The 20938-nt window shown below is 30.6% G+C and overlaps 1 protein-coding gene and 1 pseudogene across 1 annotated transcript; both read right to left on the reverse strand.

Moving 5' to 3' along the window:
* Window positions 1-1275: 1275 nt before the first annotated feature.
* Window positions 1276-5737, reverse strand: LOC124822345 (triose phosphate/phosphate translocator, chloroplastic). Its single transcript, XM_047294340.2, has 12 exons — window positions 5376-5737; window positions 5219-5290; window positions 5063-5128; window positions 4118-4196; window positions 3748-3868; window positions 3554-3649; window positions 2931-3043; window positions 2720-2797; window positions 2493-2609; window positions 2032-2131; window positions 1796-1896; window positions 1276-1566 (listed from the first exon to the last, which is right to left on the reverse strand). The coding sequence occupies exons 1-12, from the start codon at window positions 5630-5632 to the stop codon at window positions 1549-1551; spliced, it is 1218 nt and encodes a 405-aa protein (XP_047150296.1). The 5' UTR covers window positions 5633-5737; the 3' UTR covers window positions 1276-1548.
* Window positions 5738-10555: 4818 nt separating this feature from the next.
* LOC148206480 (protein DMP6 pseudogene) lies at window positions 10556-11815 on the reverse strand (annotated as a pseudogene).
* Window positions 11816-20938: the final 9123 nt, after the last annotated feature.

Genomic DNA, 20938 nt, shown 5'->3' on the forward strand with positions numbered 1-20938 from the left:
TTTAGTTGACAAACAATATATACAAAATTAACACGTATAAATTGTTTATACTTGTTATTATTGATATAACATTTACAATATTGACTCTCTTTTTTTGTGACATTTCTGTTGTTGGAATATAATGAGAATAAACAAATTGTTTCTTAGAGGGTTTTTCTAAAAAAAATTTAAAACAAAAGGGTAAGATGTTAGTGCACCTAACAAAGACTTGAGAGTATTTGTACTTGAAGAATTCTCATGGATTGTCTTATTTTAGTTCATTTGGATATTCTATACAATCTTTTGAAATCATTTGTTCACTATATTCCCTATTTGTTGAATACGTTAAGAACATATAAGTAATTATATAAAAAGAAAAGTTTGTTAAAACGTAGGAAAATAGAGTTATACACTTAGGAAATACATTAAGTATGTATATGTATTTTGTTTGTGTTAGTTAATTTGTACGCAAAATTATTCTTAATTATGCATTTAGTGGAAGCTACTCAGTACAAATATTAGTGGATAGTATTTATTTGGAATAAAACATAATGTTAGTGACACCTTTCGGAAGCATAAAGGCTAACTAAAGGCCAAGGCCTTCCTTCAAAACCCTAATGTGGTCAAGCTAGCAACTAGTTAGTTCTTCTTAATTTTGCTTTTTCCTCATATGGACCTGCACAACAAGTTGATTAAAAACCATTTTCAGTGGTGATGACCTTTGACAAGGAGTATAAGCTATTTCCTTTCCAAGTGTAAGCCACACATAATGCTTTCTTGGCTTAAAACGATTTTGTTGTAGCTTAAAAATGACTTCTTTTATGAGGTTCACTACTTTTTCCAACATTTATAAGCATAGGTAACATAGTGATTCAGCTTATCTCTCAAGTGCAATGTCAGTTGGTTGAGGATTTCGGTTTCCTTCATTACTTTTTGGTCTCTTATTGTCTTAGTCTAAATATATTCGCGATTTCCTTTAGTAAGCTGAAATGGCTAGCTCCAAACAACCCATCTGGTAATTGTTGGTCTTTAGCTATCTACCTACTCATGCATTCTTTCAAGCACAATCAAGATAATCTTACACTAATTGCCATTTATTTTGTTAGTTATTTCACTTATTGTATCATCTGTTTATATAAAGCTTGGTCACCATTTTATTCAATCAGTGCAATCAGAATGACAATTCCCTCAAATTCATTCTGTAAATCAAATTATTTGACATGACCTCTCTCACTCAAGCCTAGAGTTTTTTTTTTTATAATGACCATTGACCCAACTGCATTTGACTGCTTACTATTTTTCAGCTTTCAAAATAGTTTCAATAGCTCTTTATGGGAATCAAGGGTACATCATTTTTCAGTCGAGACGACAAGACTGCAAATCAGCAGCAAGACATTGTTTTCTGAATAGAGAAAAAGAAAAAGAAAATATTTAACAAAAAGGAAGAAGGAAAAATAAAAGCGCGCTATCACAAGGATAGTACAATACTGAACCAGTCACTCAATTATTTTGAACGAAATTTGGCGTGATTTACAGGGCAAGACCTCCTCCAGGTTGACCACTTTCTTCTTATGCTGCTTTCGCTTGCTGACAAGAGACCAGGAGCAAAATTGTGTCAATTAAATTATAACACTTTCAAAGACATTCTATGTTATCAGTTGAAATTATTAGGAAATCACTTTCAAACACATTCCATGATTACACTTTCAAAGACGAAGGCATCTATGAAGAAAGTGGTTTAACCTTGCATATGAAGAATAACTTTCCAAGTTTCAACCAATTTAATGAGGTACACAAAAATTGAAATGGGACTCACTCGTTTCTCTTCCTCCATCCTGGCTTTGATGAGAGAGTAGAGTGCCACTCCAGCAATTGCAATGGCTGTTCCTATACCAGTTTGGGTGCTAATCTTGTTACCTGTGTACAGCAATTAGCCATGCAGAAATATGTTTAGACTCCCAGGAAGATGATTTTTTCTTCAATGGCAAGGAACAAACAAAAACTCGTGAAGGTTAAACTTTAATAACAAGGAAGGAAGATAACGATATTTACCGAAGACTATAATTGAAAATCCAATCACAAATACACGTTTCAGTACGTTCCCAACTGCATGAGTGAGAGGAGCCACTCTCTCAAGAGTGTTGGTAGCCACCTGATGACCAAAAATGTAGATAAGATAGTTGAGTATTGAAATAACTATTCTACAGATTATTCCTCCATCGCCTTTTACATCTCTTCTAAGATCATTATACAAAAATCAAGAAATGTAATAATTCAAGATATTGTGTTTATCCAAAAGGAATTTGCTAGAAGAATAAACCAAAATGAATTTATTGAAGCAACATTTTAGTACAGATAATGCTCATAAAGGCTCTAAGGAGTTCAAAATCAAAATTATTAAATGAAAAATCGTTTTTTCAGTAATCAATGTAACGTTTTTCCGTTAATTTCTCAATTTCAAGGTAATGTTTCATCCAAAATTTAGACTAATGCATCGAAAAAGAAGGATTTACCTGGTTGTAGAGATGGTAAAACATCCCAACCCAGAAGAGATCTGAGACGAACTTGACCAAACCTACTTTAGCAATAGCATCATTGAAGCCGTGCTTCAACAGAGCAGGGCCTTCCACCTGTGATATCAAATAATGATTAATCCTGATACGATGCAAAAATAGAAAACGTACATAAATTCTAAAATAAAAATTGAGTTCTCAAGTGAATTAAAATACGTTTCACTCACAATTACTGCAGGAGGTATGCAGACAATTAGAGCAATGATGGAAATGTAGGCATAGATATTGGTACTATCCATATCAGTCTGCACAAGAGTTATTTAACAATAATATGAAAGAACAATAGTCAGTAAAGTAGGAGGACATGTAGCTGATATAAGTAATTTGGAGGTGTATATCAAAATTTGGACATGTAACATGGGTAGCATAGGAGATAACCATGGCTTTCTTTGAATAGATGCTCCGGTAGGTGAAGGAAATGTTTGAAATCATAGCACTTATGAAGCCAACCCAGTTGAATGAGAGCTCGGTCAAAGATGCCATGGACACACCTGCTCAGTACATGGCATGAAAAATTATGTTAAGTTCTCCGTTCACTAAATATTTCTCAGCAAATGTTCAAATAATACTTGTATTTTGGCATCATCTGTTCACAATCTTTTAGGTTTAAAATCCAAGTTGAGTTAACAAAGAAAATAATAGTCCATATATGACTGAGGTTAATTTTCAGAGAATAACTTTGAAGATCTCTAAAGAAGTGAAAAAAGAAAATCATTCCCTAAAATAACTGAACAAAATGTTTACCTTGACAATTCAGAAAATGTCCATGCATTAATGAAAGAAGAGTGCTACTCATTTCAACATAATCTCATATTTAAAATGGATAATGAGATAAGATCCACATATTTAACAGGAACCCTGTGGATTATATCGTATTGGAAAGAGTGTGTATTAGAGAGACGAGGGGTAGAAAATTCGTTGTGAACATTTTTCCCATTGAAATAGCTGGTTAGTGGAAACAGTGAATCTTATCTCAGTTTAAGGAAGAAGAGGGGTGTTACCAATAACAACGGGAGCCAGAGACAGCCACAAAGTGATGGGAATGGATTGGCCAAGGATGAACTGTGAAGCAGCAGCATTGAAGAATGGTTCAAGAGCTGAAACAAAAGTTTGTCAAATGTTGTTATTAGAAAGTAGACACACCTAAACAATTTCAAGCACCTCTTATTTGATGTATAAGATAAACTTTTATCACCTTTAATGGTATGCGTGAAAGAAACAGCAACTGCAGCAAATGAGACATTGCTGGTCACATGGCCTAATGCATGGCACACAGCCACCGGAATGAGCAACTTCAGCAGGTTGGAGTCTATAGGCTACAGAAACAACAGCCTTATCAGTACAGTACTATTTATATACAGCAATAGTATTCTATGTAAAATATTCATCATGAAACTAAAATTAATGTCACAAGATGTAGGTAAGTAGAATCAATGAACCATTTGTAATACGCTGATAAATAGACTAACAGGGTCAATCCAGAAAATAACGTGAAATAGCACTTAGGAGTTAGATTGTTTTTTGGTTTATGTATTCTGGGCTGGGCGATATTGAACTTGACTTACAGCACGCTTAGGAAGGCCCACGGTCCAGCTCGCCAAACAGTACACCACACCGACGAATAAATGGATGACGGATACGAAGCTGCATAAAAGCATAGCTAATCAAAATAAAAATGGTGATGGTGGACAAAATAAAATATGAAATCAAAAACTGATGTGGAACAAGGGATATTCTGGAAGAATTTTTATTTATAATAACCTTTGACTTTTTTCTGTTCATGATACACTAATACATAATATATGCAGGATAAAAATTTAATCATAAAATTCAAAAGTGACTCACGTTTAAATTAGTAAATTATTAACGAAGGATATAATTTAAACAGACAGATTACAGATTTATTTCCTTGTCAAAATTTAATATACAAGATTATTGAGATTTAATATTTTTTTTTTAAATCATACAAACAAATCTGATTAATAGAGTATATAAACTCATTATTGAATTGGAGAAATTCAAAGCAAAACCATGTCCATGAGAGTGAGTCTCGTCAATTTACTCTTTAAAAAATGAAAAAAAAAAATTGATTTAGTGTGTGGCATTTTTGGGGCACTCAAAAAGTAAATTAGATTTTTGTTTTCATAATTTAAGAAGAAAATTGAAAGGTCTCCACATTGGTTATTTGCTCAATTAAAATATATTAACTCTTAGTCTTAGACAATGGTTTGCTCTATTCTTAATATAGATTTAAAATCAAGAGAATCTGTATACATCATTCAGAACAGACCGTTCTAACTCATTTCATAGACACTAACAGAGTGTCATTTTATTACAAAATATAATAATCAAGAAATACGAAATCAATTATTACGATATTCCTTAAGTTGACCTTAACTCAATATTAATCGACTTTAACAAAGCCAAAGACAATGTTTGCGCATATGATTTCACTGATCAACGAGCCAACACCAGACAAAGTGCAAGATAGAGAGTCGCTGAACACTTACTACGGATAGGGGAAATAGTTGTAGATCTTCTTGTTGAGGATGTTGAAAATCACGTTCAAGAAGTACCTACATCAGGAAAACAAAGGCGACGTAAGCGGAAGCCACTACAGAGTCAGAGACTGATGGCAGTAACAAGAACAGAGTCAAGTGACGTACCACGTGAAGAAGAAAAACCCTGTGACAAGAGCGGGGTATTTGTCGAAGAATCCCGCGGGAGCAACCTTTTCCCTGTAATGAAAAAAATTGAACGGCATTAGTTAGGAGAGTGACGTGGCCGAGTTGGCCGAGTCAGAACGGATGAAACGGACCTCACCCGGCGGAATCACCACCCTCGGCCGGTGAGGAGGTGGCGGCAAGGCAAGGTCGGAGGAGGACGGCCTCCTTCTTCAGCGCCGGCGAGCAGAGCTCCGGACGCAGCTGCCTCCCCCAAATCAGATTCCCACCTTCCGCAAGGGACCCCACGGTCTTCACCGTGACGAAGGAGGCACCGCCAGCGACGTCCCGCGGAGACTTGCGGAGGTGAGCGAGGGAGGAGAAGGCTCCGGCGCGTGACAGCACTCGCGACTCCATCTGAACCCGAACGAGGAAGAGGGAATGGCGAGAATGAGAGAAGAAGAGAGTGTGTATGCGATATTGTTCTGGTGAGAGTACCTGTGGCTCTCGTTAACCGTCTGGTTTTGTTTATGCAGGGCTGTGATCGGGTTCTTCGCGGAGTCAATGCATGCGATGCGCTTGATTGTGTGATCAGGGTCGGTGAGTGGAGTGATGGAATGGAGGGTGAGAGATGGTGAGGAAGCAGGGTGGTTTGGTGGGGTGAAGGATAGGGAAGTGGATAAGTGGGACCCTCTTATCTGTTGGGAAGAGATTTTTGTATAGGGCGTAAGGGATGATTGGTGGTGAAAGAGGGAGCTTGTGTGTGATTGTTTTTCGTGATATCAAGGTCAGGCCTTATCACATTCTCTTTCTCCTTCGCCTTGTAAAATTGTGACGGAGGCTATTCAATTGCCATTGGCTGTTACTGTAATTCACGTCACGGAATCCCTCATTCTCTCACCAAAACTTTAAATCAAAAATAAATAAATACAAAAGCCCAGAATCTCATGATTTTCCTTTTCTTCCTCTTTTATCTATAAAAATGGTGAGAAATTGTTGAATGAGCATGACTTGATTGAAATAACGTGCATGTTTGTGTGTGAGAGAGATATGGCGTTAGATTTTGACGGTTTGGAAATGAAACTTAGTGTTCACTCATGTGAAGCTGTCACTAGAGACAAACAATGTGTCTTATTTCTAAAGATAAAATGAAATTGAGGTTGACTTTGGTTTCCAACTTGATTATAGCTTATTATTTAGCGAGTTCATTTAATTTAATTTGATGTATTTATTTTTATTTATTTATTAGTGAGTTTAAAATATTTAATTTGATTTATTTTGGTATAAATTGATAGGTCAAATAGATTGACTCATTTAATTATAAATTTTTTTTTAATCTTAAAATAAAATTGTAAAATTTTTTTTAATTGAAATTTAAATAAAATTCAATCTAAATACAATGCAAAACGATGTTAAACTCTAAATATAATTCAAAATCACAAAAATACAATACAATCCAAATATATTTAAATATAAGAGCATTTAGTACTTTTGTTTTTTTAATATTTTAAATTTATAAGTAGGTTGGTGAGTCAACCTAACTCACCATGGATTCAACCTGAGTGAGTCGAATTCTTAGTATACCGAGTTCATTTGTAGTCTGTGTCGAAATTTGTAATTTTTTTAATCCAACCCGACTCGAACCCATAGAGGACCGGGTTGACTAGTGAGGTTTAACACATTTCAAGTTTAGTTCTAATCATTTATAATATCAATAAATATTAGGTTAAATTGAAAATTTGATACAATTCGACCTCTCGTTAAAATTGGCTTAATAACATTAAAAATATGTTAACATGACACGTTGACGTAGCACATTAACATGACATGTTGATGTGACTTTTTTAAACAATGTGACAGAGTGAGGTTATTAATTAGGGGGATTTTGTTATTTTGAAAATAAAAAATTTGGGATTTTTTTGAATCCCTAATTCGTTGAATCCTTAATTAGAGGATGCTTAAGGTGTTTGTCGTTGTTCTTCTACCATGTTGTTGGTGTCGTTCCACATTAATCAAGTTGTAATTTGTTCTTCTACGATGATGTTGGTGGTGGTTGTTCTTGTGCTGCAAAATTTTTTAACCTCATTTGTGTACTTCTTCGATGTTGTTGGTTGATGTTTATTTTGTTTGACGTGTTAATGTTCCTTTCTTTTGTTTGCGTTGTCATTGGAGTAATTGAAGAATGACTATGGGCCATTCAAGTTCGTCTTCCACAAGTAATGGGTGACAGAAGCAAAGCTCTAATCTCTGTTGTTGTGGTGGTGAAGGATCAAGGAGTTTGAAGTATTCACCCATTTGTCATTGTGGAGAGAAATTAGTATTAAGAACTACAAAAACTACTAAGAACTAAAGGAAATAATTTTGGAGTTGCCCTAAGTGCAAGGTAAAATACATGAAACCTATGTTATTTGTGTCATTGTTTTTCAAAAGAGACCATTGTTGATTTTTTTTTTTACAGAATGGAATACTCAATCCTTGTGGTTGTTGATTTTTTTAAACAAAATGAAAGTGAAGATGTTGGTTGCAACTACTCTAGATGGTGCACTGATGATGGGTTTGACGAAAGGGGTACTTATATGAAGTGTGAAGGAAAGGATGACAGTTTCATGAGCACTAAAGAAAAGGAAGCTGATAGGAAAATGATATGTAATTTGGAGAAAGTTATGTTGATTCTTCAAAAGTGGATGAAGGTGTTGATAGGGCTATTTTTTGTTTTATGTGTCATTAACATAATTTTAGTTACAATGTGGATGACAACTCCATGATGTCCTCCAACATGATAGTTTTTTATGAGGGAAGCTATGTGAAAGCTAAACTCAAACTCTTGTGTGTTTTTTGATGATGACAACAACATAAATGTTTCTCCTTGAGCTATAGTTTCCTTAGGGGGATTGTAGTTTCTAACTCTCTGTCTGCACTAAGGTGCATGATGGCCTAGTTTTCATACACAAAACAATTTTTCTTTTTTCTTAAAAGTGAGGTTAGATCCATTAGGATGGGAATTTCCAAAATATTTCTTCTTGTGATTATGTTTTTTCTTATACCTTTTTGGAGTTGATTTGTCTTATACCATATTTGCTTTTGTTGATAATGTCTTGGCACTTGTAACAACACACTCCTTTCAGTTGGTGTCTTTGATGATAATGTACATGATAAGGTTTGATGGTGACATTTATCTGTGTTTGTGCTTTAGTTGTTGTTGTAGTTCATCCAAGATTCTAGAAGCTTTTCGATTATAAGTTCTAAAAATAACTCATCAAATAAGACTATTGCTTTAATATCTTCGAACAATTTATGGTTCTTGTTGAAAAAGATATTGATGTCATTATTTTGTATAATTTCCCAACGGTAGTAATTTTTGTTGACGATCCTTTGGCTCACAACATCTTTGGTAGTGTAATTGAGAATCAACAAGTCCCAAATATATCATTGGCTTTCTTGTAAGAGTAGTACACAACGAACAAATCAATAGATAATGCATTGAGCGAAGTGTTTTGGCATACCTTATTCAAATGAATACAGTCTTCAATCTCTTTTACAAGACTATTGAAGTTAGGTTTGATGGTTGTAAGAGCAGAAGCAACTTTATACGTGTCTATTAGAGTAGACACACATTTCTAGGTCAAAAATTTAGTCCCACGAAGACTTCAATTTTTGAAACATCTGAAAAGGATTTCGGAAAAGTATATTGAGTTCCAAAAATGTTGTTCTACTTCTTCAATGTAGAGTTATTGTCGATGTTTATACCGTCAACTATAAGTCCCTATAAGGTTAGTAGAAGATGATGAAAAACATGAACAAAGTGAACTTTCTAAGTCATGTATATTTACTTTCCTTAAGGACTTATCCGTAACGTATTACGTAAGTTTTCTCTGATACAATAAAAACTTCTCTTCTCAATTGTTTTCGAGGAACCTAAAAATTAGTAAGATAAAGTCTTAAAAATAAATAACCCAAGATTTTAAGAAAAGAAAGAAAGAAGAGAAAACAAGAATGATAGAAGAAAAGTGGAGAGAAAGGAATGAAAAGTGTTTTCGGAGGAGAATAGAAACACCTATTTATGATAGGTGCTGGATGAGTTTATGATAAGTCAAATAACCACGACTCACTAAAAAAATCTACAACAAATCCAAGATGCTCACCATGATCTGCTAAGAGCCACTGAAGGAAGAGGAACAACCATTAAGTCGTTTCAGATGAAGTTTCCCATGACTTGCAAAGGAAGTGCACAATGCACCAAAAATTAAACTCCTTATCTTTCTAGGAGATTTTAACTGCTTTTGTAATACTCATATTTATTTGAAACAATTTTTATTACATAAGACACTCACTGAAAGACAAAGGATTTGGTTTCAAGAAAAACCCAAATAAATTAAGAAAAAAGTATTAATGTAATTTATATATATATAATTTAATGCTAATTTTTAAAATTAAAAATAATTGAAAGCAGTCATATATCTTCAAAAGTTTGTTTTACGATCAATTCTTTCTCACCTAATTTCTTCAGAAGTTGAAATGTAAGAGTAGATAATAACTCGTGGAAGAATTCAACTCATTTTTAAATTTTTAGTTCTTCTTCTATAAATGTTTAATGAAATAGTTTATTCAAGCATAATTTAGTTGTAACATAATTTCAACTTAGCCAAATTTCATAGGAAGTTTTTATGACTACCCTATATGGACCTCTTAATTTTCTTTAAATTTTCCATCCTTGGCATTCTTCATACCCATATCAATAGTTATAACTTGTTTAGTTTTGAACTCCATTTTTTTCCATCTCTTATACGCATTTAAATTTTACTATATCTAAACATTAAAAGAAAACATGCATACAGACAAAAAAAAGTTAGAAGATTTATCAACTAACTTGTTTGGTGATTATATAAAATTTAGAATATTAAACCCACTTAGTGATTTATTTTTTCTACTACGAATCATAATTTCTGGTATATTACACGGTCGAAAAGTATAAGAATAATAACATGTTAACATTAAATTATAAGCATATAAGAAAAGTTATTACCAAAAAGAAAATTTGGAATGAAAAATTAGGAAGATTTTATTTTTAAATAAAGAACTAAATTAATAAATAAAATCGTGATTCATTCACTATTAAAAATAAATTAAAAAAATTCTACAGTTACCTTGATAATATAAAATAATAAATATATTATGTTATGGAATAAATTAAAAATAATATAACATCTCAATTTAAAACATTTGTCATTATCCTAATTATTATTTTACTTTTAGTCTAAATCAGTGATACTTAATAGTAGAGACTAAAAAACACTTAAAAAAATCTATATTTCTAAATAATTTTATTTATGAGGATGAAAATCAAATAAATTCGATACAAAGCTTTTGAAGAAAATAACTTGAGATTTATTCTTGTGGAAATATTTAAATTTAGTTCTCATGCTGATGCCATTTTAGTACTGATATATGCAAGAAACAAAGAAAGAGATTTACATGACTGCACTTTTTTCTAAACATATGGATAAACTCTGATACAAGTTATAGCATCTAGGTTTGTTCATTCATAGAGTTCTGCTTGCTTGCTTTCCTTGTGGGATGGCTGTGAAACTTTTCACACAGGCTCTTCACTGAAAGCTATACTGAAATATGCAGATGATCTTGAATAAATAAACTGCAAATCCTATCTCTGCTGAAACTGTGTATATATATAAGAGCACATAGCTGTAATTAAAGGAATTTGTGATTGAATCTATCACGTATCATGGAAAGGGGTCTATATATTATATGTACCAGTGTTTGATAGAATGAAAAAAATATTCCACTTTATTTAGATGATAACACAGCAATGAAATTCACTTAAATTCCTCTATAGTGTTGCAGACAAGAGAATCGAATTGATTATCCAACTTTTAGTTCGGTGATAGTGGGAAGCCAATTCCATGTCTATGTGTGGGAAACGCCACAAAGAGCATGCTGCAAAAAATCCCTGTGGCCACAGGCAACACTGTTAGGATTTCCCGTGCCTCAGTTGAAGGTGATGGAAAGAAGCAATTCACCACATTCTGATCAAATAATGCAACTGCTGCAAACACCAAAACTGACATCACTGCATGCATGAAGTCGATAAACTTCAATCTAAATTTTGCACCAAGTTCAGGTGGAAGAGTGGCGGATCCATCAATGACCCACAAGCCCTTGAAGGTGGCAAGTCCATAACAAACATTCCCCTTATCATTCCTGAAGCTATCGGTAAAGCATTGCAAGAAACAAGAGGCACCACAGAGAGCCACGACTGTAGCAGTCATGAACTTGCAAACCGAGTCACAGTTGCCTTGATTTGTGACTATTGGAGACAGAAGTTGGAAAGCAAGAACAGTGCCAGTTGGTAACAGATTTGCCAAATGGGCTGTGCTTTGAAATGTTTGACTTATGGCTCTCTGAATGAGGCTTCTATCTGCATCTGGAACCCCCATGTTGTGCAGAAGTGGTAGCTTTTGTTCACCATGATTATTATACATATTCAAGTCTGCTTTAATAATAGCATCCATTGTTGGCAATAGATTTTTTCAGCTTCCTAATCTGCCTTCTGTGTTGTGCTTTGATTAACTCTTTTGTTTTGCATGTGATTGTTAAAGTTGCATTCTTGTATGCAGTTAGGCTTTGATATATATTGGGCAAATGCTAAAGAAAAGAAGCAGTGTTGCCATGACTTGCAAGAAACAGTAACTGAAAAGTTGATATATATGAGGTTTTAACTTAATCTATGTTACTTGGTTTCACGAAAAGCAAGTTAGTTAGAAGATGTGGTTCCTGTGTTTTCTGTTTTAAGCAGACGTGATAGTTACGAATGCACAAGTTTCCAGAATATATAAGAGAGAAAATGCGTGGGATTTCAATTACCAACTTCGTAAGAGTGAAGTTTGGTGACAGAAGAAATGTTTTGCTGAGACGCAAGGGCTAGAAACTGAAATTTGCATATGTTAGCTTTAAGCACATGATATTAAAGGGATTATTTAAACAACAAATACATGTACTAGGAATCAATCAATATAATATTATTTGTGCAAAAATAGGTTTTTTTTTCGTAAACATTGTAATTTACGTTTCAGTTATATGTTATAAATAGGGATATACATATACTTACTCCAAGAGTAGATAAAATATGAGTTACTCTTCGTGGTAGTCCTTCATTTTATTTCAAATTCAGTGTTCAGATTAATTAAATAATAAGTGAAACAATTATTGATATTTTTTCTCCAAACACTTTCCTCTTCCTGTTTAATAATCATTTCCATATGCTAAAGAGTATTATGAAAATTTTCATTACTCATAAACGTACGACTCATAAAAATACTTATAATAAATATTAATTTATTTTATTAAAATTATTACATTTTGTAATATCTATCTATATTTTAGTTAACTTTTCAATAATTTAAAATTTAATTAATTTTTTAATGATATAATTTTTAACTCTTTAAAATATTAAATAAATAATAAAGCATAACTTTAATTTCGATCATGCATTCTAAATAATAAAAGTATATTTAAATATTTATTTTAAATGTAATTTTAATCAAAAACATAGATTTGTTTAATATTTTTTTCATAGAATCAGAAATATGATAGAAATATATTTAAATTTTTATTTACATTATTTTAAAATATAAGATATTATTACAAATGTTAATAAATTTAATAAACTGATAACATTATATTAAAATTTTATATTTAATTATTGTGAATAATATTATTTCATTACAACATTATTATAAAAAAAATTAATTAAAATATAAATTAATTTTAATGTAATTATATTTAATTAAATTATACTTATTTTATAAATTAAAGTAGGATATTTAACATGAGTTTTTTATCAAGTGTAAAACTTTTGTTATCAAAGATTTTTATAATATTTTTTTCATAATTAAATAATTATTAATAAATAAGAGAGAGATATAATACTCAGAAGTAATTGAAGAAAGAATGATATTTCTTATTACATAATTAAATTAATGTACTTATTATTTAATTAATCTTATAAATAGTTAATTTAAAATAAAATAGAAAATAAAAATATATAAGTAAATTATTTCAGTTACTTTTAAAGTAAAAGGATTCTTATTCATAAATAAATGTTGCATTTTCTTAAGACTGATTTTTTGAAGTTTTCTGTGTACCGGAAATTGATATTACTCATTGTACTGAGCTATACAGATAAATGTTATATTTTGTTCAATAATATATAGGTTTTCTTATTAAAATGGTGTAATTGTTTTACTAATTTTACTATAATGAATAATTTGACTAATTCTGGATAAGTAGTGAACAACTTTCTTTAAAAAACCACATTTTATACACATGACTTCAAATTAAAATTCCAACTTACATAGAAGTCGTGCAAATATAAGAACTTTAGTTTTGAAAATATGATTTCTAGAAGTCGTGGAAAATGGATTATGATTACCTTTTCCACCAAAATCGTGCATGCGGAGATCGAAATTTGACTTTACCTTTAAAACCCATAAATCGTACTAAGACTAGGACAACTTCTATGTAAAAAGTAGTAAGTTATGAAATATTATAATACAGTTAAAAATATTACCAATTATACAATACTTTTCTAAATTTGTACTATAACATTCCAAATTAATTAAAATTCAATCTACTAGTTTAAAACATTACATAGCTGATAAACATAACCAAATTAATAAGTCCAATCACAAAAAAAAGTCAAAAAATATCATATCACAATAGCTCATTTATCATATTTCCATATAAATCTTAAATCATCACATCATGGCATACCTATGTAGTTTACCCCAATCCAAACTCATCTCATAAAATAATTTACCTACTATTTATTTCAAAATACATTATAATAATTCATCATTCATTTTCTATTACATTTGCATAATATTCACTTACCTTGTTTTCATCAAATACATAAAAAATGTGAGATACATTATTTTAGCCACAATCTTCTAATTAAATATCACAACGGTCTAAGTAAAGAATTATGTATCTAGAATCGATTGTCAAAATTTTAACTCGATTCAATGATTAACAAAGTAGGAATCTCAATCTTCCGGAGGTGACTAAGAACAAAAATAGAATGGCGTCCAACGTTGGAAAAGTGGTACACCACAAACTTATGGGACTCGTTGATGTGAGAGCACTCAATGGTCCATAAGTCACACCCAACGCCCTTAAGTCAGTGGCCATTGTCTAAGTGGCACCCAACAATGCTACAACGGTGCCTGATGGTATACCGAAAGCGAAACTTTCTTTTTGAGTTTTAATTGAGCAATGACTTTGCTTAAACTATTCTCCACTTAATAAACTTTATAATGCTTTAATATATCGATCTCTTAGCTCAAGAAGTTCCAGATCTAATCACCAAAGATATTATAGAGAAGTTCCTATTAACAACTAAACCCCAATTTTAAAAGAACAAACACATACTCCAATACTAATTGAAACAAAGTTATCAATCTTTGAAACGAAACCATTATAACAACAAGATTTTACACATAAAAATTATAACATAGTTCAAGTAAATGACAATTGTACTACTTTAGGTTTCAAATGGTGTTTTCCCTTTTTTCTTCAAAATTTTTAATGAAAAATCAACTCGTCAAATGTACTACTTGAAACTAAAGAAGTTAAATTTATCAACCCTTGAGACCAAAATGCTAACAATTGATGCTTTCACATATGCATCTCACATGACAACAATTCAGCATAATTTAATATCCAATAATTCAAATCATCCCATTCAAATTACGCATCAATTTCACTTAATTACATAACAATTCTAAAAACAAAACAAATTTTAAATAGAAAAAACACATCCTAACAATCTTAATTGAACAAAGATTCGACTTGAATCCTGAAATTCTACATGTAAGCCCAAAGACCCCACATACAATAAATTTCTTAAAAAACTAAAAAATAAGGACAAAATATGAACTCACTTTGTTCAAGATTCTAATCGAATAAGATTTTAAATCTCAACGTCAAAAATCCTATGACGTACTCTGATCTTCAAATAGATAAAGAATAAAGTCAAATATTTATAAAGAAGATAGAAGAGAAGTTTAAAGAAATAATGTTCTTTATAAAAGGAATTAATAGAAAATCTGTTTATATAGTTTCAACCTTTTATTATGAAAATATTCTAGTATCATGTTTTTAAAACAACCTCTTAGACCATTTCCTAAGTTCTCATCTAAATTACATACTTAAATAACAAATTTCATTTAACATAATAAATAACTAAAAATTACTCTTTAATGCATGCAATATATTATTAACAAAATTATAAAATAAATCAAACAAATTACGAATTAATTCATTAAATTTTTTTTTCTACTTCAAATAGTTTTTGGATATTTTTGCTAAAAACATTTTCTTAACCATTTATTAAAACCAAATCAAAATTGGTGTTAGATAAATTTTTAAATAAATCATACAATCAATTACAAAAAATCTTAAAACAAGATAGAAAATTTTTCTTCCCTGTGACATCCTATTTTGAATCTCAACAAATTAATAAATTAATGTAATTTTGTATCCCAACCCTAATTTGTTAACCTAATATATAAATCTTTTTATTCAATTTTCATACATATTTTCGTTTGAAAATAAATTACAAAAATAAAAACAAGTCAAATGTTTTTCCTCAAATCATACATAATAAAGAAATAAAATAAGTTATCGTATTCAAACATAATTTGAATTGTGTGGTTTTTTTTTTATCAAAGCCGTTCACTCTATGCATGATTTCTGATTTAACCAATCAAATGTTGTTCTTAACAAGAATGACTTATGTAACCTTTGCACTAAAGTCATGTTCTCCTTCTATGAATTTTGATTATAAAAATTAAATTAAAAGTCGTCTTTTGTACTCACCATTTTAGTGTATTTCTTTTTGCATTAAACTCGTCTAGCCTTAGCATGTTTTTTAATTTTTAAAAACAAAATCAAATCGTTCACATTGTTCTTTTGTAAATTGTATTTTCACTCGGAAAAATAATATTTTATGACAATTTATTATAACCGATAAAACTTATCTGTCTGGTTAAAGGAATAGTTCGACGGATAAACATTTTCCTAATAAAAAATAAGATATTTTGTTAAATGCTCCTTTATTTGAAAAAAAATTAGAATATGTAATTGCTGGACATCTTTCGTAAACCTATGGCCTACTAGGAGATAAGATATTTTGGGCTTTTCTGCAGGCCTGTTTTGACGTCAACTTGTGCAACCGTTTTACTTCGTGTACCCGATATATTTTGTAAAATATTTTATGTTCAGATAATGATTTTGTTTTTACGTAAATGTTCTATTTCTATTGTGATTTAAAAATATATTTAATTTATAATAATAAATATATTACTATTATATATTTTGTATTTATCCAATTTAAAATGTTATTATTATCAGGTTCAAAACAACTTTGTAAACATTATAGTTGTAAACATTATAGTCAAGTGTGAGATGTGAATGAAATATTAAAATCTAAAATTAGGAAAAAAAATGATATTTATGTTAGGTTTAATAAAGAAGAGGTTTAATAGAAAGATACAATACCGGTAAAATTTGAGTCAAATTTCATAAAGAATTGGCATTACTATACAATAATAGAATCGTTGAAGGAAGAAAAAGATAAGAAGGGAGAGTTAAAGCCAACGATAACAAGAGGGCTTCTTCCTGCACCTCACTGCATTCACCCTACACCTCCCATTGTTTTGATATTTCTAACTGTAACCCTTTGTCAAAGAATATTTTGATTTTTAAAAAAAAGATTGACACATCCATTCAATAAAAAGAAGCAAACCCTACACTCCTTTATCCACTCCAGTGCCGCATTTCACGTTTAAAAACCTTTCTCCACTCCAGTGCCGCATTTCACGTTTGAAAACATTTCTCCACTCCAGTGCTGCATTTCACGTTTGAAAATCCTGCATCCATTTTTCCTCCTTTCTTCCTCTATGTCGTATTTCATATATCACAACATATACACCTTTCTTTCTCCTCTCTTCCCGTAGTCCTCCCCTCCTCCCTCACTTTGACCATTTATTTTGAATCCCTTCCTCCCCTCCTCTTTGTTTCATGGTTTGGTGGTTGTGTGGTGTTGTTGTTGGTGGTTGTATGGTGTTGCTGTGGTGGTGAGATATGGGGTTGTGGAAGGAGATACGAGAGGGACGCCTTATAACTGTACCTGGAACTGCGACTAAGACAGAGCTGCACTTGGAAGGGAGGTTGAGGAGCGCCGTAGTTGAAGGTGTGGCTGGTGTTTCGCCGAAGTTGGAGTTTTGGTTGCTGTTGGCCAAAGTTGGAGACGCAATCAAGCTTTTTTTTGGTTTTCTTTTTTTGGTTTTCTTTTTTCTGCGTTTATGAAAAATTATGTTAATATATTAAAGTTAATTTTTTTAATATTTTATATATTTTTTTTGTTAACATGTTTTCGTATTATGTTTTGCTTTTTTTATTTGTTTGTTTTAAATTTGTTGTTTTTTATAATTTTAAATTTTTTATATATTATTTATTATGTATATTTTTTTGTTTTATTTTATTTTATTTGTTTCTGAATTTTTTTAAATATGTATTTTTTTATGAAATTATTTATTTCTTTAAATAATTATTATTATGCCTAAATTGTTTCTAACATTTGCATGATATAAATTAAACTGGTTACCAAACACAGTATAAGCCATAAGAGTATATGACAATAAACGAACAAGAAATATGTAAATCAAGATTCAAAATGTAATGTTCAAATAAACATCAAATCATCATAAGCAAACATGTGAACTTGTAGGCTAGGCTTAAAAATAACAAAAAGATCTGCATAGTGAAACCGCACTTGGAAGTGCAACACCCCTCAACCGCAGTTCGAAGTGCAGTTGGGGTCCGTCGAAATTCAAATTTCGGCTATGTCTAACCGGCGATGAGCTCTTTGTCTTCTTCCTCCTCCACTGCCCACAACACCATCAACACTGTTCCTCCCCCATTGTTTACAGCACCACCAGCACGAATCACAACCATCACTGTATAACATTACAACTCTGAACTCAGAAAATAATTTAACAGTACAAGTGAATAATGAAAGTGAAAAAATAAAAAGAGGGAAGGGGTGCATGTAGGGTAGGGTTTATAAGGAGATGTAGGGTTTATACAATCAAAAAAAATTTAGGGTTGTTGGTCCTTAGGAGAGTTGTTGGTTGTTATGAAATCATTAACTCATCATTAATTTTCATTTAACTTTAATAAATGAAGGACAAATGTGTAAAATGAGAGGTGAGGGTGAAATAGGTAAGGTGCAGGGAGCATCCTCCAATAACAATAGTTGATATAATGAATATTTGATGAGAAGATAAGAAAAAAAAACGTATAAAATAAGAAGGAATAAAATTATTAAATTATAAAATATACCAATGATCAAAGTCTATCAATAATTATCAACAAATATTTAATGATAAATTATTATTGATAAATTTTGAATATTGATAATAACTGGAAAAAAAAAATTATTTATCGATAAATTTTATTGATAAACATTTTAACGAGACATGTCTAACTGTTGATTAATCACAATAATTTTGATTTACTTACTGATTTTAATGATTATTAACGATTTTTTTTGTCGTGATTCGCAAATTCAATTTACCTACAAATTTAAAAAATTATCAACATATTTCGTAAAATTGTTTTCCCTTACAGTGATTTAGAAAGAAAAAAAGTAGGAGATTGCATTATGGTGGTAATAATGATATGAGTGTGGCAACTAACTAGAATTGTGGTGACGGAGGTGGTAGTGTCGGAAGTAGTTTCGTGAGTGGTGGGTAAGGTAGCTCAGAGAGAAAGTAGTGGTGGCATTGGATTGTGATTGTGACTAAAATGCTAGATCTACTTATTGCCATTTTCATCATAATAGTCATCGTCACAATATGCAAGAGGTCCTGCCTTCTTCGAGTATCACACAAGTAACATCAAAAGGGACCTTTCTCTTCATTATTTTAAATAAATAAATCAAGCTAATTCAATTTTAGACAGAATTAATTCTAATCCTTCCTTTTCAATTTTTTCTTTTTTTTTTTGGATAAATAGTAAATTGGTTTATGAAGGAAGATATTTTAGAAAACATAAAGAATTACTTCATTATAAAGTATCCTATCCAAATGGAATAACGGAAAATACGAACACCGGTGTGTCTTATCATATATATATTCAAGCAAAACATATATCTAATTTAAAATAGTTTAAATTATTAAAATTATAAATCTAATAAAAAATATAAATCTAACTCATGTATTTGTGAATTGAATTGGATGATATGTTCAATGAAACCCATCCAATAAATAGATATAGTATTTGTAAATAAATCACGACAATCGCACCACTTTAATCACGTGGGGATGTGAAAATTTTAAAGTTATAAAAATCAAATCAAGAATAAATTTAACTGTGTTTTATTTTAATAAAAAAACATATCTTATATATGAAAACAATACATTTATCGATCAAGAAAAGAAATACAGGTGGTAGAATAAAATATATTTCATCAAAATTCTTTTTCAATCAATGATTCACTAAAAGAATAGTGATATAAAGATTCAACAAATCTATATTCACATGACAAAGTCAAGTACATTTTATTTACTTTTTACTGTATCATTTGAAAAACATATTTACAGTAGTTGACTATTTATATGGATCTAAAGTGATATTATAAGAACTGTACTCTTTTTTTTTTTTTCTTAAAGAATGAAATATTCTTTTTTTTTTCATCGATATATCTTTCTCTCACTTTCTTAATAAGGTACACATCCTCAAATAATATATAGTATTTTATAAATGTCCAACATTTGATAGATCTAATTTGATTAGTGTGACTAATTACGAAAATAATTTGATTGTTTTAGACTAAGTGACAACAAGCACCACTTTTTCATTTACATATATATCTCCTAAACCATACTATACATTGCTAGAATCAGAATCTCTATAAGTAAATAATCTTGTTTAATTTAAATAGGATAAATTTCGTAAGAAATGTTACACGAATAACAATTCCTAAGGTAGTTTATCAAAGAATGTTTTTTATTATCTCTCCCTACACATCATCCTTACATGCTATAATGATTGAAACAAATATAAAAAAAGTTATATTATATATATAAAAATTGTTATATATCCCATTTGTGTATTTTGTCAAATTTTTCTGCCAAAGAATCTTTGGCGAATACATGAAGTCCATAGTGCAGAGTGTGTCACTCGGATTAGGTGTGTAAAGAGAATCAGTGTTATCCTTTTGAGAAATTAATAATACATTTTTATATTCATTTATCATATAATATAAGAGTAAAATGGTGATTAAAAAGTATATTTTTGTATTTATTTAAAAAAAATAAAAAAGATAGTGTCATAAAATATTTATGTATTAAAATGTTATTTTTTATTGTTTTATTTTGGAAAAACATTGATCACTCCATCTTAGTAGATATGCAAAATATTTAAAATCAACCAAAAAGTTGGTCGCAAAGTTATGGTTTTATATTCATCTAAAAACTTGTTTTTTTCTGTGAGAAACACATAATATACTTATGATACGTGTTTCTTCTCTCTCCACATAGCAACATCATATATAATTAGGATGCTCCCCTGTAACGGTTAGCAACTTCAGACTTTGCTTCCGAGGTAAGGTAAGAATGTTTGCCAACGTAAAATCATATCTTT

This window comes from Vigna umbellata, chromosome 1 (genome assembly GCF_029865625.1).
Source record: "Vigna umbellata cultivar VRB3 chromosome 1, Vumbellata_1.0, whole genome shotgun sequence".
In the NCBI taxonomy this organism is placed as follows: Eukaryota; Viridiplantae; Streptophyta; class Magnoliopsida; order Fabales; family Fabaceae; genus Vigna; species Vigna umbellata.